This window comes from Hakea prostrata, chromosome 1 (genome assembly GCF_041222555.1).
Source record: "Hakea prostrata isolate BN-2017 chromosome 1, UWA_Hpros_2, whole genome shotgun sequence".
In the NCBI taxonomy this organism is placed as follows: Eukaryota; Viridiplantae; Streptophyta; class Magnoliopsida; order Proteales; family Proteaceae; genus Hakea; species Hakea prostrata.
This window is the reverse complement of record NC_142600.1, coordinates 58,381,090-58,398,295: the sequence shown is the minus strand read 5'-3', so window position 1 is coordinate 58,398,295 and position 17,206 is coordinate 58,381,090. Positions and strand designations below refer to the sequence as shown.

The following is a 17,206-nucleotide window of genomic DNA, read 5'->3' as shown; positions in this document are numbered from 1 at the left end:
GCCAAAGCCTCTTATCCATAAGCCAATTTAAATGGTGTTTCTCCTGTTGGTGTTCAAATCATTGTTCTATATGCCCAAAGCATGTTCAGGATCTCTTCAACCCACAGAGCTTTATTTGATTCCAACTCTCCTTGATTCCATCCAGCAAGGTACGGCTGATTACCTCTACTTGTCCATTGCTTTGGGGGTATGCTATGGAAGACATTTGGTTCTCGATCATGTAAGTTCCAAAAAATTGGGTGAATTGTGGGTTATCAAACTATGTTCCATGATTGGTAACAACCACCTTCAAAATGCCAAATCGGTGTATTATGGATTCTAGCACAAACTTTTCAACCCTCTTCTCGATGATTGTAGCAAGTGAAACTGCTCAACCCACATGGTGAAGTAATCATTGGCCATGATCAAGTACTCCCGACCACCCGAAGCCTTAGTGAACTTTCCCATGATGTCAATTCTCCACATAGCAAACGGGATTGGGTCCAAGATAGATGTCAAGGGTGTTGATGGTCTTTTTGACAGTTGAATGTACTTGACAATTTCTACAATGGCAAACATACTCAAGTGCATCCTCCTGTATTTTTCGCCAATACATCTCGAGCCTAAGTATCTTGTGTGCCAAAGCTTGTCCACCCATATGGGTTATACAGATACCCTCCTGCGCGTATGCTAACGCACTCTTCAATCTTTTTGGTCCCAAACACCTTAACAATAGTCCAGCATAAGATCTTCGTATAGTCTTCCATTTTCTATGGTTAACCTTGCCGCTCGAATTCTGGTAAGTCATGCTTCTTTTGAATCTTCAGGCAACCAATCATCTCACAGGTACTCCACGATCGAGTTCATCCAGCAGCGTTTCTCTTCCATGTACACGTCTTTGCTCCTCGTACTTGGGAAATCTAGTTCTTCAATGTAAATTGAAGGTTCGAGGGTTTTTACCTTCGCATTCGCCAATCTTGACAATTCATCTGCCATTTCATTCTCCTTCCTCGGGATTTGAAAGACTCATACCTCTTTAAATTCCTTTTTTAGCACTTGTAGCATATCCTGATACTTTTGCAACCAAGGCTCCCTAATTCCAAACTCTCCTTGGACTTGATTAACTATGAACTAAGAATCACTAAAAGATTTATCCCTAGGATGCCTAGTGCTTTTGCGAAATGAAGACCAGCCAAGAAGGCTTTATACTCAGCCTCATTGTTGCTTGCTTCAAACCCAAATTTTAATGCGTACTGAATGAGGAATCCTTCTGGGCTCTTCAGTAAAACTCCAACTCTTGCTTCTTTCTTGTTACTCGAACCATCCACGTAGATGTCCCACATTATCGAGGTAATTTGTTCCACCCTTTCCCCTACAGGAGCTATGGTTTCTACCACAAAATCAGCTAAGGCTTGATATTTTATGGCTGGTCAGGGTTTAAAATCTACTTGGCATTCACCAAGTTCTATTGACCATGCTAACATTCACCCTAATAGGTATAGCTTATGAAGTACTTTCTTTAGAGGGAAAGTAGTTAAAACCTCGACTGGGTGAGCCTAGAAGTATGGCCTCAACTTCCTTGCTGCCATCATTAAGGTCAAGGCTTGTTTCTCGATCTCTGTATACATGGTCTCCACATCAAGAAGTACATGGTTGATGTAGTAGATTGGCCACTACTTTTATCTTTTTCTCAAACAAGGATTGTACTTATTGCCGAAGCCGAAGGCCAAATATATTTGTTACGTTTCAACTTTCTCTGGTCGAGATACTATGGCGGTTTTCCCAACATTTCTTTCAAGTTCTCGAATGCCTTTTGACATTCCTCTGTCTGTCATGCCTCTTTGCTGCCCTTCAGATCCTTTAAGGCCTTGAAGAATGGTAAGCATCGTTCTCCCGATTGTGCAATGTATCTGTTAAAAGCTGCCACTGTCACATCCAGCCAGATAACCACCCATCCTATACCCTATCTGGATTACCCGAGAAGTGATCCACAGCCCAAAAGATCAAGTTTAGGAACGATCATATCCATTTAGCACAATAACATAATCAAAAGCAAAACAAATCATTGTATTCTAATAAGTTAATAATAAAAGTCAAGAAAGGATCACTAAAGAATATCAGAGTGCGGAATAACAAGATACTAAATCAAAAGACAACTGTAGAGTATAGCGGAAATATACCCCACAATGTATGCGGAAGGTAGATCGAAATCTAAAGCAAGCTCTAAGCTAATACAAGTAAAATAAAAGTCTAGAAAAAACAAGAGAATCTAATCCACGTCTTCAATTGGCTCTTCTTCTCTTCAGTCTTCATCTTCTTCACTTTAGGGTCATGCTCTTGAAGCTTCAAATCAGCATCTAGCGCACGATCCCATTGACGAATAAGACGATGCCAGCTGCCATCAATAGGAGTCATCAGTGCAGCCCAAATCTGTGTGTTGGCTGCCTTGCTGTTCATTACCTTGTCCAAGGACATCCGGAGCTGTACCATGTATGGAAAGGTCCTCCGTACTAGGGCATGGGTTCTCTTTCGTACCTACAATGTCATCTAGAAACAAGTCCCCCGAAGGATAAGCTCAAAAGAACTTAGCAAGTAATCCAAACACAATAAGCATATTCACATGTATTCATAAGCAAACATATATGCAATGATATGAAACAATATATACAAATATGCTTCTAACTCTATATATATATATATATATATATATATGCTGGTCTCTATTGGCAGACATGCTTTAAGTCATAGCACCGTACTTCTTTGCGTAGTTGTCATCTCACAACGCCGGTTGGTAGTGGGTCCTTCATCCCTCTCGGACAATCCATGGCTGGGGGTTAAGTCACCGCTCTCTCACGTCACCATTGGTTTAAGTACTGGCGCATGTCAAGGTTAAGCCTAGCCCAATGCAAGTCATCTACTTAGTTATATCAACTCAGATCCAGATACGTTCAATCCTCCCCTCTCGGGATCCTTTCCGATATCCTTCACACTAGAGTCAGCGTATCCGACTCTCTCAAATACGGACTCATCAACCCTATAGGTCATCCACATATAGTAAACGGGAAGCTCTCATGTCCTCTCACGGATATAACTCACCGGACTTCGAGCGCCCATGAGCCCAAGTCTATCCATATGCAACCCTACCCATAAATGGCCCCCAAAATGTGATTCATGTCCCCTCACGGGTTGGTTACCAATCTTGAGCGCCCATGAATCCCCATTGCTACCACGGGTCGTTTGGTCTCAATACCCTTCCGAATCGGGTCTGATATAACAGAGGTATTCCTAGCCAAACATTGCTAGACCAATCCTAGGTATGTCAACCAGTAGTTAAGGAAAGAGTCAAGGGGCACCATAGGAAAGCGTCCCATACCACTTCCACATCCAAAGACAAAAATGCCAATAGGGCATTCCCCATTCCACAACTATGACCTAAGCATCCACATCACATCATGATTCCATACAAGTCATATTCACATCCATATCCACATCATAGTCCATAACATATTCTCATAATCAATAATCAATTCTAATATGAAATTAACAAAGTGGACAAGCTATTGTAATTGCAGAAGTATCATGATGTAAAAGAAACTAAACAACAGTAGTTAAATCATGCATTCATATCATAATACATAAAGACATGTAAATAGGCATATTGTGAGTTGGAATACTCACCTCGTAATCCAAACTTATAGTCTTCAAATAAGAGATCAGAGAACAGATCCAAAATCACCTAAACAAGCTTGACAAAACATGTATAGGTCATAAGAAGTGATTTCAAAATATTGGAGTCGAAATGGATCAAAAATAGAGTTGCTGTCACTGCGGGTTGATTGGCTGGGTTGGTTGATTCAGTCAACCCAGACAATCTGCCCAGAGAGTAATTTGAGTCCAAAAACAAAATTTTGATCCGAAACCTATTCTATACAATCCGGAATGCCACGAAACTTGGAGAGAATGTCTAAGACAATAGTCTAAGACTAAAAAGCATATTTTAGACATCAAACAACGATCAAAACCATTACTTACTAATTTGGAATCATACTTTTTAATTTGGTAGAAATCATGGTTTTCATTGAAAACATGCTATGAATGAAAGAGATGAACTAGAGATGATGAGATCTCATTCGAGTACATGAACACAGTAAATCAAGAGTAAGAATGATCATAGAGATGCATCTAATATGCTAGAAGAAATCAAAATAAGAACCTGATCATAGTTTAAGAAGAAATCATGAAAATCATGTTGAGAATGAATATGAAATCATAGCATATAGAATGAGAAGAGATTGTAGAAGATATGATTGCAGAGATGCAATATCTTTCTCATAATCTCAGATCAGAGAAGAGAATGATCCTAGTAAGAATGAATCAATAGCATAATAGATTGAATACTAACCTTTGATTGAAGAACAAGAGAGAGAAAGCTTGAGAGTTGAATGTAGATCTTCTTCCACACCAATGGAGGCTTGGAGATGAGTTCCCTTCGTTCTCTAGGTGTTTTGGAGGCTAGGGATACTTAAAACACGAAGTTATGAGGTATATATAGCAATAATGACCTATACAGAAGATTCTGCTCAAATTCAGTTTACTTGGGTCGACTGGGTTGGGTTGATTGGCCCAGTCGACCCAGGCTAACAGCATAGCCTAAAACAGGGATTTGAGGGCCTTTCTCTTATCGGAATCAAACGAAATTTTAAACACAACAACTATAACTTACCTAGCATAGGAAAATGGCTTTAAATCATATCTAACCATACTCTAAGGTCATCAACCAATCTTCTCTTCATCAAGGTGCATTTCATCTCCAAATCAGACAAGGTTTTCAAATAGGGAATTCCATCATCAATTTTCTATGGGTTTGGGTTCAAAGACCATCTCTTCAACTGAGATGGCCCACAAGCCTTCTTCCTTCACTTCAGGTTTTCGAATCTACACTAAGGGAGAGGTCCGACCTGACTTTCTAGGATCTTCTAAACATATCAACACCATACTCAAGGTCCAACTTCAAGGTCAAACATCAAACAAGTTCTTCTTCATCCAAAACAAATAGGGTGTCTAATTTAGGTTTTGGGCTGGATTTCACAGCCACTAGTCTTGTTAAGCATTGTACGTCCTGAAAAATCTTTGGTGGCTCCATATCAATCAATGCCTTTGATTGGATTTGCCTCAATACGTCTTTGGAAACCATAAACCCCAAGAATTTTCTAGAGGATACTCCGAAGGCCCATTTTTCTAGGTTGAGCTTCATATGATATTTCTTGAGTACAGAAAAAATCTCTGTTAAGTCTGCAATATGATTCAAATGTCGAAGACTTTTCACAAGCATATCATCAACGTAAGCTTCCATATTTCTCTGGATCAATTCTCTGAAGATTCTGTTTACAGCCCTCTAATACGTTGCTCCAACATTCTTTAGTCCGAATGGCGTGACTTTGTAGTAAAAGCTTTCTCGATTGATTATGAGTGCAGTGAACTTCTTATCCTCTTGGTTCATCAAAATCTGGTTGTATCCCAGGTATGTGTCCGTGAAACTCAGGGTCTCATAACCAGCCATGGCATCAATGAGGAGATCAATATTTGGCAATGGATAATAATCCTTCGGGCATATTTTGGTTAAATCTGTGTAGTCGTTACACATTCGCCACTTCCCGCTCACCTTTTTAACCATCACAACGTTGGCTAACCAAGTTGGACAAACAATTGGTTCAAGGACTCCCAAACCCTTCAGCTTTTCTACTTTAGTTCTTATTGCCTCATGCTTTTCGATTGAGAAGTTCCTTCCCCTTTGAATAACTGGTTTGGCCTTCGGTTCGATCCATAGTTTGTGCTCTGCAACACTTTGGTCTATTCCTAGCATGTCCATAGTTGACCATGCAAATACATCTATATTTTTTTGAAGGAACTCATTCAATTCTTCCTTATGGTTTGCAAATTGTTCTAACCTGATGAATGCTGTTTTTTCCTCCTTAGAAGGATCCAATTGGATTTTCTCCAGTTTTTCCACAGGTTTAGGCCTATGCATGACCTCCTCGTCCCGATCATCACGAATCTTGATTGGCAAAGTCGTAGCCTTCTCGGTCCAACTCTATCATTCAAATAAGATATATAATATTGCCTAGAGGTTTTAGATCAAAAGTTACATCTCCAACAGCATTGCTTGTTGGGAATTTGATCTTCATGTGTTTGGTTGACACCCCTACTCCTAGATTAGTGAGGGATGGCCTCCCGAGGACGACGTTGTGTGTAGGGAGTTCTCGAACAACTAAAAAATTTACCCGAACAGTCATTTCCTTCGAAAAAGTTCCAATTGTTAGATCCAGCAGAACCGATCCCTCAGCCATAGTTGATGATTCAGCAAAGCCATACAGATGAGTTGAAGTAGGTTTCATCAAATCCTCTTCCATCCTCAATTTTTGATACACCTCATAAGACGAGATCTGTTGATGACCCTATGTCTACTAGCACTCGGTGTACCTCCTGACGGTCAATTTCTACTTTTATCATGATCGCATCGTCATGTGGAGCACACTCACCTTTTTCATCTCACTGAACATGATGGTCTTATTAAGACTTGGCCTATTTCTTTTCCATCCCACAAACTTCAATTTTACCTTCAGTCTTTTGAGGGATTCGGGTTTTGGTCTTCCAAATATTATGAGGATTGGGCACCGACTAGACCTTGCTGTCTCCTTTCTTTTCTTGGAGTTGGAAGCCTCAGGCCGATGGTCTCTGCTTCCTAACCATTCTCTTCTTTTTTCACCAATTGTTCTTCTTTCTCGATCATCTTCACTAAGCTTTATATAATTTGCCAAATGCCATTGGGATATTAACCTTTTGAATATCCTCCTTCAAGTTCTGGCACTCATTGGTGTAATGTCCATAGTCCCTATGGAAACGATAATACATGTTCATGTTCTTTCTTCAAGCTTAGATGTCATCTTGGGTGGCCATCTCAAGATATCTTGATCTTTAATTTGCATCAGAATCTCTGAGTGTTGAGAATTCATTGGGGTGCACTCAGCATGTTTGGGTGAGCGTTGTCTCCAACCCAATCCTCCCTTGTTTCCACGATCATTATTTTGTGCTTTCAAGCCTTGGCCTTTTTCTGAAACTTTTTGCTCCTTGTTTGCTGCCTTCACCTCCCCTTGCCGAGAGTCAAAGATTTATGTTACTCTTGCTTGCTTTTGGCATCTTTGAACAAGCTCGACATATGTTGTCAGCATGTCCTGCAACAACAACTCTAAGAGTTGTCTGTTGGAAAGAGCTGTAAAGAGGGTTGTTTTGGCTACTTTTCAATCAAGGTTCCCTATCTCCATGGTTGCTTTATTGAATCTTTGCAGATAATCCCAAATAAACTTATTCTTTCTTGTTTGACAATGAATAATCTCTTTAGTTTTCTTAGTATGTATCCCACTCTGGAACCAACCAACAAACTTCCGAACAAGCTCATCAAAATCAGTTATCTTTCCTGATGGTAGTTCGAAAACCACTTCTGAGTTGCTCCCGCTAGTGATGACCCCAACACTTTGCACAAGATCTCGTCTGAGTTGCCAGCAACCGCCATTCTTTGTTGGTAGTTACTAATATGGGCCACTGGATCCCCACATCCATCAAACTAGGTCAGGAGTCTGAAATTATAAGGGAAGTCATACTTGGCTATGGCGTCAACAAAGGGGTTTTTTCTGATAATCGAGTATATATCATCTGATTTCTTGCCTTTCGTGAGCTTTTCCAATTTCTGGTTTATATCTGCCAACTTCATATTGATCTGAACTGTTCTTGTGCTCGGGGTCTGAACACTATCTCTATCTGATTGCTGAGATGTTGTTGAGTGCGTTTGTACTCCTCTCTCGATCCTAGTTAGAGTCCCCATTCGGCTTCTAAATCGATCCTACACTTCCAAACCATTTCCCCTTGGTAACTCTCCCGTCTTTCTCATTCCCGAACATTATCCTCCTTCTTCTGGCAACCTTAAGTTTATTTCTAATGGCTAATGGAAGTTTTGGCCTTCATTTTGGTTCCTTTCCCTGCGCGAAGAACGTACCCTTACTGAGGAATTCCTCCTTTTAGTCTTTCATAAGGAATTTTTGTTTGTTGTTATGTGGATATCTACCTAGTAGTTCTTAGATCACGATATATGGTATTTTTTGGATCCAACAACTATGATCTCCCTGCCTCCAATGTCTACATCAACTGTATCTTCTTGCCTTTGTAATGATAACAGTTGGATCTAGAAAAAGCCACGTGTTGCAATATAAGAGTCGTATAGGAAAAACCCGTGGGACAACAAACAAAAGTTACAAACTAAGGGTATCAATTGATTTGGTTTCAGTGAGTGCAAATCCTCTCTACCCAACTGTCCATCCTTCCATTCCCCCACCCCCACGAATGTACGACGGGACTGTGAGGGCAGGAGGATGGGTGGAGAGGATCTGAATCCAGTTTCGATTGTTCGATTCGATTTTGATTTGATTCTAAATAATGAATGTAATCCAAATCTGATCTGTGAACCGAATTGCTTGTAAAATTGAACCACACCACCGACACACTTAGACTAGCAGCTCATCCACCGTTCATCTCACTGAGTTCTCATATCATATTCAAATCACCATAGATCATGGGACCATGGGCCTTTGGGGTAACTTTTTATTGTAGCTTCTCATCTACCAGAGCTGCCCGCAGTAGTAAGGACGTCCTTTTTCTGCTGTAGGTTCTCATCTACCAATCATCCAACTCCAATCTACTGGCAGACTCATCACTGATGATGAAGATATATGGATTACCTATTCCTGAGGCTCAGCTTGATCAGTCGTAGAAGACTGAAGAGCATGTTGTGCTTCTAAGGATATCTATGGCGTTGTTTTCTCCTTCCAGTCGTCTCCCATCCTTCCCTTCTACGGTATCAGCAAAACCCACTTTCAACCAAAAGCCTTATCTTTCTCTACCTTCCAGAAGAAATCTGCTTTCGTTATCCAGAAAGGCAACTGAAAATGCATCATCAGGTGTGGTGGGTTCTGCTTCTGTTGTAGAAGAGGAGAAAGATGCCAGTAAGAAAGAAGCTTCTTCCGCTGCTGCTTCTGTGCAGGATTTGAAGAAAGAGGAAAGCTCTCTTGGGTCTAATGGCGCAGCCTCGTCGGCGGTGAAGGCTTTACCTAAGTTTGAAGATCGAAGATGGGTAGGTGGAACTTGGGATTTGAAGCAATTTGAGAAAGATGGGAAGACCAATTGGGATTCTGTTATTGATGCGGGTAAGCTCCTCTTTTGTCTTGTTTTACCCAAAATTATTATGATTTCTTTATTATATTCTAGGGCTTCTGAGAAAATCCTTTGAGATATCTCACTACCTTCTTCTCATTACTAGATATTGCAGCTGGTAAGAGTTTTCCTTCATCTGGATTCTTAGATTTCTGATTCTTGTTACCGGGTTGGGGGAATGGTAGTAATTATTTATTATTTGTTTAATTAAAAAGTTAATTAGAAAGGGTAGTTACTATATGAAAATCTACCAAGAACACAGGCAAGGTGAAATAATGTTGTCTTAATTTGTGTTGGTTGTCACAGGTACCATAAAAATAAATTAAAAAAGAAGAAAAATAAGTGAACTTTCTATCTTTTTAAATGGTTTTTGTTTAAATAAATAAGCTACTGTAGTACAGGATCCTATTGAAAGAAATAAAAGCTTACTAAAACAGAATATTATGTACTGCAAGTGGGATTTGTAAACTGAAATACTTTAATGGCATTTTTAATATGCTTGTATCAGTGCTTCTTCAGGGCTTAGAGGGCAATGGCATATTTCATTATGTATGGTTTCGAGGAGATTTATGGTTCCGTTATGGATCTATCATGGTCTGTGGGAGCGTCTTCTCTGTAATTCTGAAATTAAGAAAAGGATATCTTCATTTTTGTGCTTATGATCCACTGGCTAAAGAAGTATATCTTGAAATGAAATTTGTAGCTGAAGCAGGTCTCAAAGAGGAAACATTGAGAAATTTTATCATATTGTGGGATCATGAAGAAGGTCACCCTTCATATTGTGTTTAAAAAGGAACCAAATGAAGCCAGCCACTGGTTGGGGATCTAGCCCTACTGGCTTTGACAGATCAATTTACTAAATGGTTGAGCTACCAGGCAGGATTGGCTGTATAGTTAAGACATTGATACTTATTGAATGGCATCATCAGTTGGAAGGCTGAAAACAATTGAAATATCCATTTTTAATAGAAATTGAGGGGGATCATCAAATATTAGTGTTCTCACACCAACCCTTCTACGCCTTTCCTTTTAACGATTTTTCCTTTTGCTTCATTGTCTTCTAACATGGATATAGCACATCGGATAATTTGTAAGTGTAACTTACAGCGTTTTCAATTGGATTGTTTTACCAGACACTATTAAAAACTGGAGTCTTTAGCACTGTTCACAGCTTCTTTAATGTCACAGTGGATGTTTTGAGGAAAATGTTGGTATATCCACTTCCAAATACATAGATTTGTTCTACTTTCTATTTTTATCTCATTTCCCTTTATTTGTAATACACTGAAATTTAAATTTCATCAGCTCTTATTAACATCATTCTTTTGGGGGCTTCTTATACTGTTTTTCTGTTTTCTTCAGAGGTCAAGAGGAGGAAGTGGCTTCAAGATAACCCAGAATCATCAACAAATGATGACCCTGTAATCTTTGACACTTCCATTATACCCTGGTGGTCATGGATCAAGAGATTTCATCTTCCTGAAGCCGAACTGCTTAATGGTTTAGCCTTTTATCTCCTAGTGTAAGTGTATTTAAATCCATTACTGCCATTGCTGTCAAAACCAACACGTAGATATTTTTGTTTTGCTCAGGTCGTGCTGCAATGATTGGTTTCTTCATGACTTATCTGGTTGATAGCTTAACTGGGGTAGGACTTGTTGATCAGATGAACAACTTCTTCTGCAAGACTCTATTGTTTGTGGCTGTTGTTGGGGTGCTGGTGATCAGAAAGAATGAAGACGTAGAAAGCATAAAGAAGCTTTTGGAAGAAACAACTTTCTATGACAAGCAGTGGCAAGCAACCTGGCAGGATGACACTATCACTGCCTCTAAAAAGGAATAGTTGGCTTTCAATCCTTGAGATTCGCCCTGATTATTTAGTTTCAGGATAGTTCCTCATTGGAGTTCTTTAGATTTTGCCTAGATGAGAAAAGGAAATTGGTTCTAAGATAAGTATTTTCTTTTTCCACTCAGTTTTCTTGTGCTTAAATACCATTGCTTCATCTTCTCATGAGAAATCAAATTTGATAAAGCTATTGCTCTCTAAATGTGATTTTGCTTGGGTTTTTTCCACTCGGCCATTCTTCTAGTGCTTAGATGCTATTGCTTCATCTTCTCATGAGAAATCAAATTTGATAAAGCTATTGCTCTAAGTATGTGATTTTACTTGGGTGTAAAATGCGCAGCACCGTGCAGCCAATGGTCAGGACCGAAATGAATGGCCAAGATTTCGATCCCAACCACTCATTTCGTATTAATTGCTTTTGCACTGTACTCAAACAAAAAAAGTTCCTTTGAACCACTTATCTTAAACAAGAGGTCGAGATCAAAGTCTCAGCCACTGGTTGCACGGTGCTGCATAGGACTCCTAAATATGTCTAGAAAGTCTTTTTTCATTTTTGGATGCTTCCAAACTATGGAGCATACCATCATCTTGTTTTATCTGAAACCAAATGGCCTTTGCAAAGGAAAATTTTAAGAGGATATGAGCTGGGGTCTGGTCTTCCTCTCCACAATGTTGGCATCCAGGATCCACTGGCAAGTTACCTTGCCTGAGTTGAGTACCTGCGCCAGTTGCTCGCCTATTTGTATAAGCCCTTCATGAAAAATTCCTAATGTTGGGCAAAGTTGGACACCCCCAAATCAGGGAGTAGCTACTTCCTAATGCCTTGTTTGATAGATTTCATTGAAGGTGATGGAACTAGCTTTGTGGTGAACCTAAGGAGGCTGGAGGAATCTGGTTTTATGTTTACTCTGATTCCCTTTTCCAATGTTAACCTCAAAAGAGCTTCTATTTTAATGCTAACAACTAATAAAATCCTGAATATTTTAGTGTGTTTACTTTGCCATCTCCCCATCCAATGTGCCATTACATAGAAAAGGGGCCTACATTTCATCATCCAGACAATGATGAGAGGTGGTCTGATCTGGCACTTTCAATACAATCTGTTTCAAAATACAGTCATGCAATGGTCTCACGTTATGCGCACAGTGAACAGAGTTTGAGGATGGAAGTAAATCTGAATACTAGGAAACAATATGAACTCAACTTCTATCAGTATCAACATGTAATCAAAAAGAACTCAAAGACATGAACAATAAAAGAATCTACATTTTCTGCCTCAAACATGTTAACCTCTTATTGTCTATAATGCCCAAAAAATAAAAAAAATACTGGACACCCAAAAAATTGTAACTTGTAAGTTACAAAGATTTGTATTTTGGGTGCAAGAATCAATTACAGAAAAGTTGAAATCGAACATAAGTCAGGAAGATCTGCGAACAAATCAGCTAAGTCTTGGTCCCAAGATGGCGAAGATGACTCAGTTTGGGTGCTGTAGATATTCTTACCGGAAAAAGCTTCAAGTATATCACTCATTTCTTGAGAAGAAGATGGGCTAGAAGACAACTCCAGTAAAATGTTGCATACCTTCAACAATACTATGTATTTCATGTGAAACTGGAATATCAGATCATTACTACTCATTTAATGCTAAGCTGGAAAGGTCTGATCCTTGTAACTCGGCTGGCGTCATGTTGGAAGAACCAGATCTTTATCACTCATCCAGGGGCGGACCCATTAAGGGGCCGGAGGGGGCCATGGCCCCCCCCCGGAATTTTTAAAAATTTATGTATATTCGCTTAATTCCTTTAATTTTTTCGGTTTTTTTCTCTTCTAACATGTGAAATGTCACTATTTGGCCCCCCCCAATATTCCTCATAAAAATCTAATTCATCAATCCCTATTTATTCTCCGTTCTCTTCTCTCCCCTCTTTTCTTCCTATTTATTCTCTTCTGTTTCTATAAACGTGGGTTAAAGGCAATTTTTTTTTAAAAATCTTATTAAGTATTCAAAAATCAAAATGTTATTTCTAATTAAAAACTAACTCTTCAATCCCTATTTATTCTCTTATCTCTTCTCTCCTCTATAAATATTTTTTTCCTATTTATTCTCTTCCCTTTCTATAAGTGTGGCTTAAGAAAATTTGGAAAAAAAATCTACTCCACAAGATCTCTTTCTCTTTCTCAATTTATTTATTGTTTCTTTTTTTTTTTTTTATTCTTTTTAATTTGATTTTGTTTATAGTTAGTAGATAACTAATTACCATTGATTTGCATCTCTTACCTAAAAAAAAATTTTAGTTTACATCTACCAAAGAAAATTTGATTTGCATTTAACTTTTAGGGTTGAAGTCATGTGTATATTTTTTTTATATTGTTGCTTTAATTTTACCTATATTTTGTCGAAAAAAATATCATTATCAATAATTTATCATTTTTTTAAAATATGTGTGGGCCCCACAAAACATATGTGGGTCTATTCTTTAATTTAATAAAATATTTTAGAGGTAAAACCCCAAATGGGAAGGTTATCTGGCTTTCATTCTTTGGCCCCCCCCCCCCCACTATTACATCCTGGGTCCGCCACTACACTCATCTCATGCAAAGCAGGAATATTGTGAGCGCCTAATCTATCAAAGCACCTCTTATGCATGGGATATTTGTCTCATTTCATTTGGGTTGCTTTGGTTCATCTCACATTGAACCGATGCTAGTCTCTTAGATTGGATCGGGGTATAAAACCCAAATGTTAGGTCATTTCTTCATTCGCACTATGATAATGGCTAGGATCCTAACTTGAAACCGTAATTACAGGTTAGAGAACCCGAGCATCTAGTGCAAAGAAGTTGTGGGCCTTCCAATTTGAAACCATTGGTTTGGCACCAGAACCTATGGATTTATATGATGAAATTGATAGTACAGCCACTTTGTTGGAAATTGGAAGTAGATCCAACAAGAACTCGGATGGTATGGGCAAATGGGTTTTCAGTTCACGAATGATAGAGTTGGGAGATGCCTTGACCTAGGCAAGAGCCTTTACAATGTCCCCTAGGCTTGTACCAATGTTTGGGTCCAACCAGAGGGACAAACCAGCTTTGTGCTACAAAGTACTAGATGGCGGTCAATCAGGGCAGTTGATTGACCAACCAACTGCTACCCTAGCCAGTTGGTGAAACTTGTAGGGGCAGTTTTGGGATTTTTACTCCCAACAACTCTATTTAAGGCTCTAAAACCTTGATTTCATCATTATTTTATTCTAAGATGGCAGTGAAACCTAGAGGAAGTCAGAGAGCACGTGTGGGAGCAAAGGAAGGTACCTTTCATGGAGGAAACCACGTGTCTTCGTTAGATTTCAAATCTTGAAGGTAGAAAATTAATTTTCTTCTTCTCTATTCCATTAAATCTTTGTTCTAGAGAATTATTTGGGGGGAACCTTTGCTGGAAGTATGATTTGGTTGGGAAACCCTTGTTTTTCATTATTCCAATTAGATCATGCGAGAGGAATAGGATCTATATCTATTTTGAGAGCATATTCTATCAGAGAAGGGTTCTTTACTTTTAAATATGATCTAAACTTGGGGTTTAGTGTCGTCCTTGATTGGGATGCTTGGTTATGTTTCAGAAACGTGATTTATGCCTAAGATCACCCCAAAACCACCAAAGATGGGGGGGGGGGGGGGGGATCAAAGGTACAATTTTGGAGCTGAAATTCTGCCAAAGAGACCTAGCCCTTGGTCCATGCGGTTAGTTGGCCAACCAACCAACCCTTTCTTTGACTGGGTTTCGAAGTGTGATTCGTCTGTATTGATTCCAAACCCTAAGTATAACTGCATGAACATGTTGATACGAACTGTTGCAACTTGTTAGAGTAGTGCTTTGGGGGAAACCAAGTCTTATAGAATGTTTTGGACATTGATCAAGTAAGGGAACAATGCACTTATACTTGGTTGGTTTGATATGCTTTCTTTTTAATGAGTAATACATGTTCTTGATGATTTATTATGTTCTAATATTTTGTTTAAGCATGTTTATCATGTAGAAAAAAATATGATTAATTATCTGATGTCGATCATTACTTATATGCTTGGTATGATGTGTAGGAATGCACAACTTTGGGTTTGGGACTACATGAACTTGAACTTGTATGTGTATCAATACACATCAGGGTTGTGGCTTAGACCATTGCCCTTCGTACTTTTAGTATTGCATATAGCTGCTGGCTATGCATAGTCGGAGGTCTAGATGCATAGTTAGGTTTCCCTTGTACATATTACTCCCCATTCAGCATGGGAATTGAAGATAAATGACCCAGGATAGTAGTAGGGTGCTCATGGGTATTCAATAGTCAGTAGCCATCCCATGAGGAGACACATGCCTACTTGTATATCATTTATGGTAGGGTTGCATATGTTGAGGGTTGGTCTCATGGGCGTCCAACAGTCGGTAGCCATCTCATGAGGAGACATAAAAGGCATCTGTCCTATCATATGTAGACGACCATAGGGTTACAGGGTGTTAATCCAACAGTTGGTAAGGATTCCATGAGAATTAATATTCCTAGGTGGAGAAGGATACTGGACCAAAAAGGCACTAGGCATGAGAGAAGGTATCTGGACTACATGTAGTATGTAACCTTTATAACTTTGCATTGGGCTAGCATATCTTGATACGCACCAATTCTTATACCAATGATTGTGGTGAGAGAGTGTGTCCCTATAACCAATACCATGGTCGGATTGGACTTGTATTCCTATACCTCAGTCGTGACACACAAAAGTAGGTTGGATACCGTGAGGGATCAGTATGAGACTACCCAAAAGAGGCTGGTGTTCATCTTAATGTGTGTCTACCTAGATAGAGACCCGCATGGTTAGTATACTAGCTGCATACCTAAGGCATCACAACATCTTGCATCTTATATCATCCTGGAATATATGAATTGTTTACCTTATGGAGTTCTTTGGAACTCACATTTGTGGATTCTTTGTTTTTCCTTAGATTGCTTTTCAGGTTTTGATGGGACACTGACCCCAAAGGAGTATGCCATAGAAGGTGTACTTGAGGCACCTGTCAATGTTGATTATGCAGCACACAATAGTTCATATGGTTGTTTGGAATGTTCTTTTGGTGCCAATTAACAAGGATAGGACTCTATTAGTTTGTTGTTGAGACTATGAAATAGACTAGCACTATAATTAAATATTTGAGATATTAATTTTGGAACAGATGCAACCCCATCAGTTTTGAACGTTTTCGCGTATTTTTTCCATTATTTCCAATTTTGTTGACAGTTGTTATTTATTCGTTAACTAATACATTTTAGACTTGATCTTTGCTCATGATTATGGTTTTGTGTGCGATACTTATTATGGTGGTTGTAACCTGATCTTGTGACTCTGGATCATATACACGGGTAGACGGGGCAAATTCGATTCCGTTAGGTGGTGACAAGCATGATATATTCTGAGGTGTTAGTTTCTAGATTTTTTCCCTCCTCTTCTTCCCTGCATTTGTTGCTTGTTGTATCAATGACTTTCATGGCCAGGTTTTGTACAGTTTATGAGTCTTGGTTGTGAGGTTAATGTTTAAGTTTTATTATACAACAAGGGTTGTAAGTTTTGATTACGTTCTAATTGCATTGAGTTTAGAATTGAGCCCCGGAGATGTAGGTCACTTGACCGAACTCCGTCAACAAATTCCTTATCTTTCTTCTCTCTTTCACTTTGATTTGCTTTGTTCTACCAACCACCATGAACCAATCAAGGTTCCTAATACTGATATCATAGCCCAATTTCAATGGGGTTTTGTTTGATTGGTTAGGGTTTTTCATTATCTTTCTTTGATTTGGTGTTTTGAAGCTTCAGTGGCGGGTTTGTGATGATTCTTGGCTTCGATTGGGTTTTCTGGTGTTGGGTGATTTCCAAGGTTTTTATGTTCCTCTTTCTAGACAGCAACAAAGGTGGGTGAGGGTTTTGATTCTTCATCCTCTAAAGGATCTAGAGAGTTGGTTAGACTCTCTACAGGTGATTATTCTCCTAGTTTTGTACCCAAACTAGGGAAGCTTAAGTAGAAATAAACGTGTAGGGTTAGGGATAAGGGGGGACACTAAATTGAAGGCTTTGC

At 39.1% G+C, this 17,206-nt stretch overlaps 1 protein-coding gene across 1 annotated transcript; it reads left to right on the top strand.

Moving 5' to 3' along the window:
* The first annotated feature begins 8,674 nt into the window (after positions 1-8,674).
* LOC149029206 (light-harvesting complex-like protein 3 isotype 1, chloroplastic) lies at positions 8,675-11,288 on the top strand. Its single transcript, XM_089141143.1, has 3 exons — positions 8,675-9,233; positions 10,603-10,740; positions 10,833-11,288. Exons 1-3 carry the CDS (start codon positions 8,837-8,839, stop codon positions 11,081-11,083), a joined length of 786 nt encoding a protein of 261 aa, XP_088997269.1. The 5' UTR covers positions 8,675-8,836; the 3' UTR covers positions 11,084-11,288.
* Positions 11,289-17,206: the final 5,918 nt, after the last annotated feature.

Excerpts from the sequence above, each read along its gene's own strand:
- LOC149029206 (XM_089141143.1), top strand. The coding sequence starts at position 8,837 with ATGGCGTTGTTTTCTCCTTCCAGTCGTCTCCCATCCTTCCCTTCTACG. Across the intron at positions 9,234-10,602 it reads GGATTCTGTTATTGATGCGG|AGGTCAAGAGGAGGAAGTGG; the intron begins GTAAGCTCCTCT and ends TGTTTTCTTCAG. Across the intron at positions 10,741-10,832 it reads TGAAGCCGAACTGCTTAATG|GTCGTGCTGCAATGATTGGT; the intron begins GTTTAGCCTTTT and ends TGTTTTGCTCAG.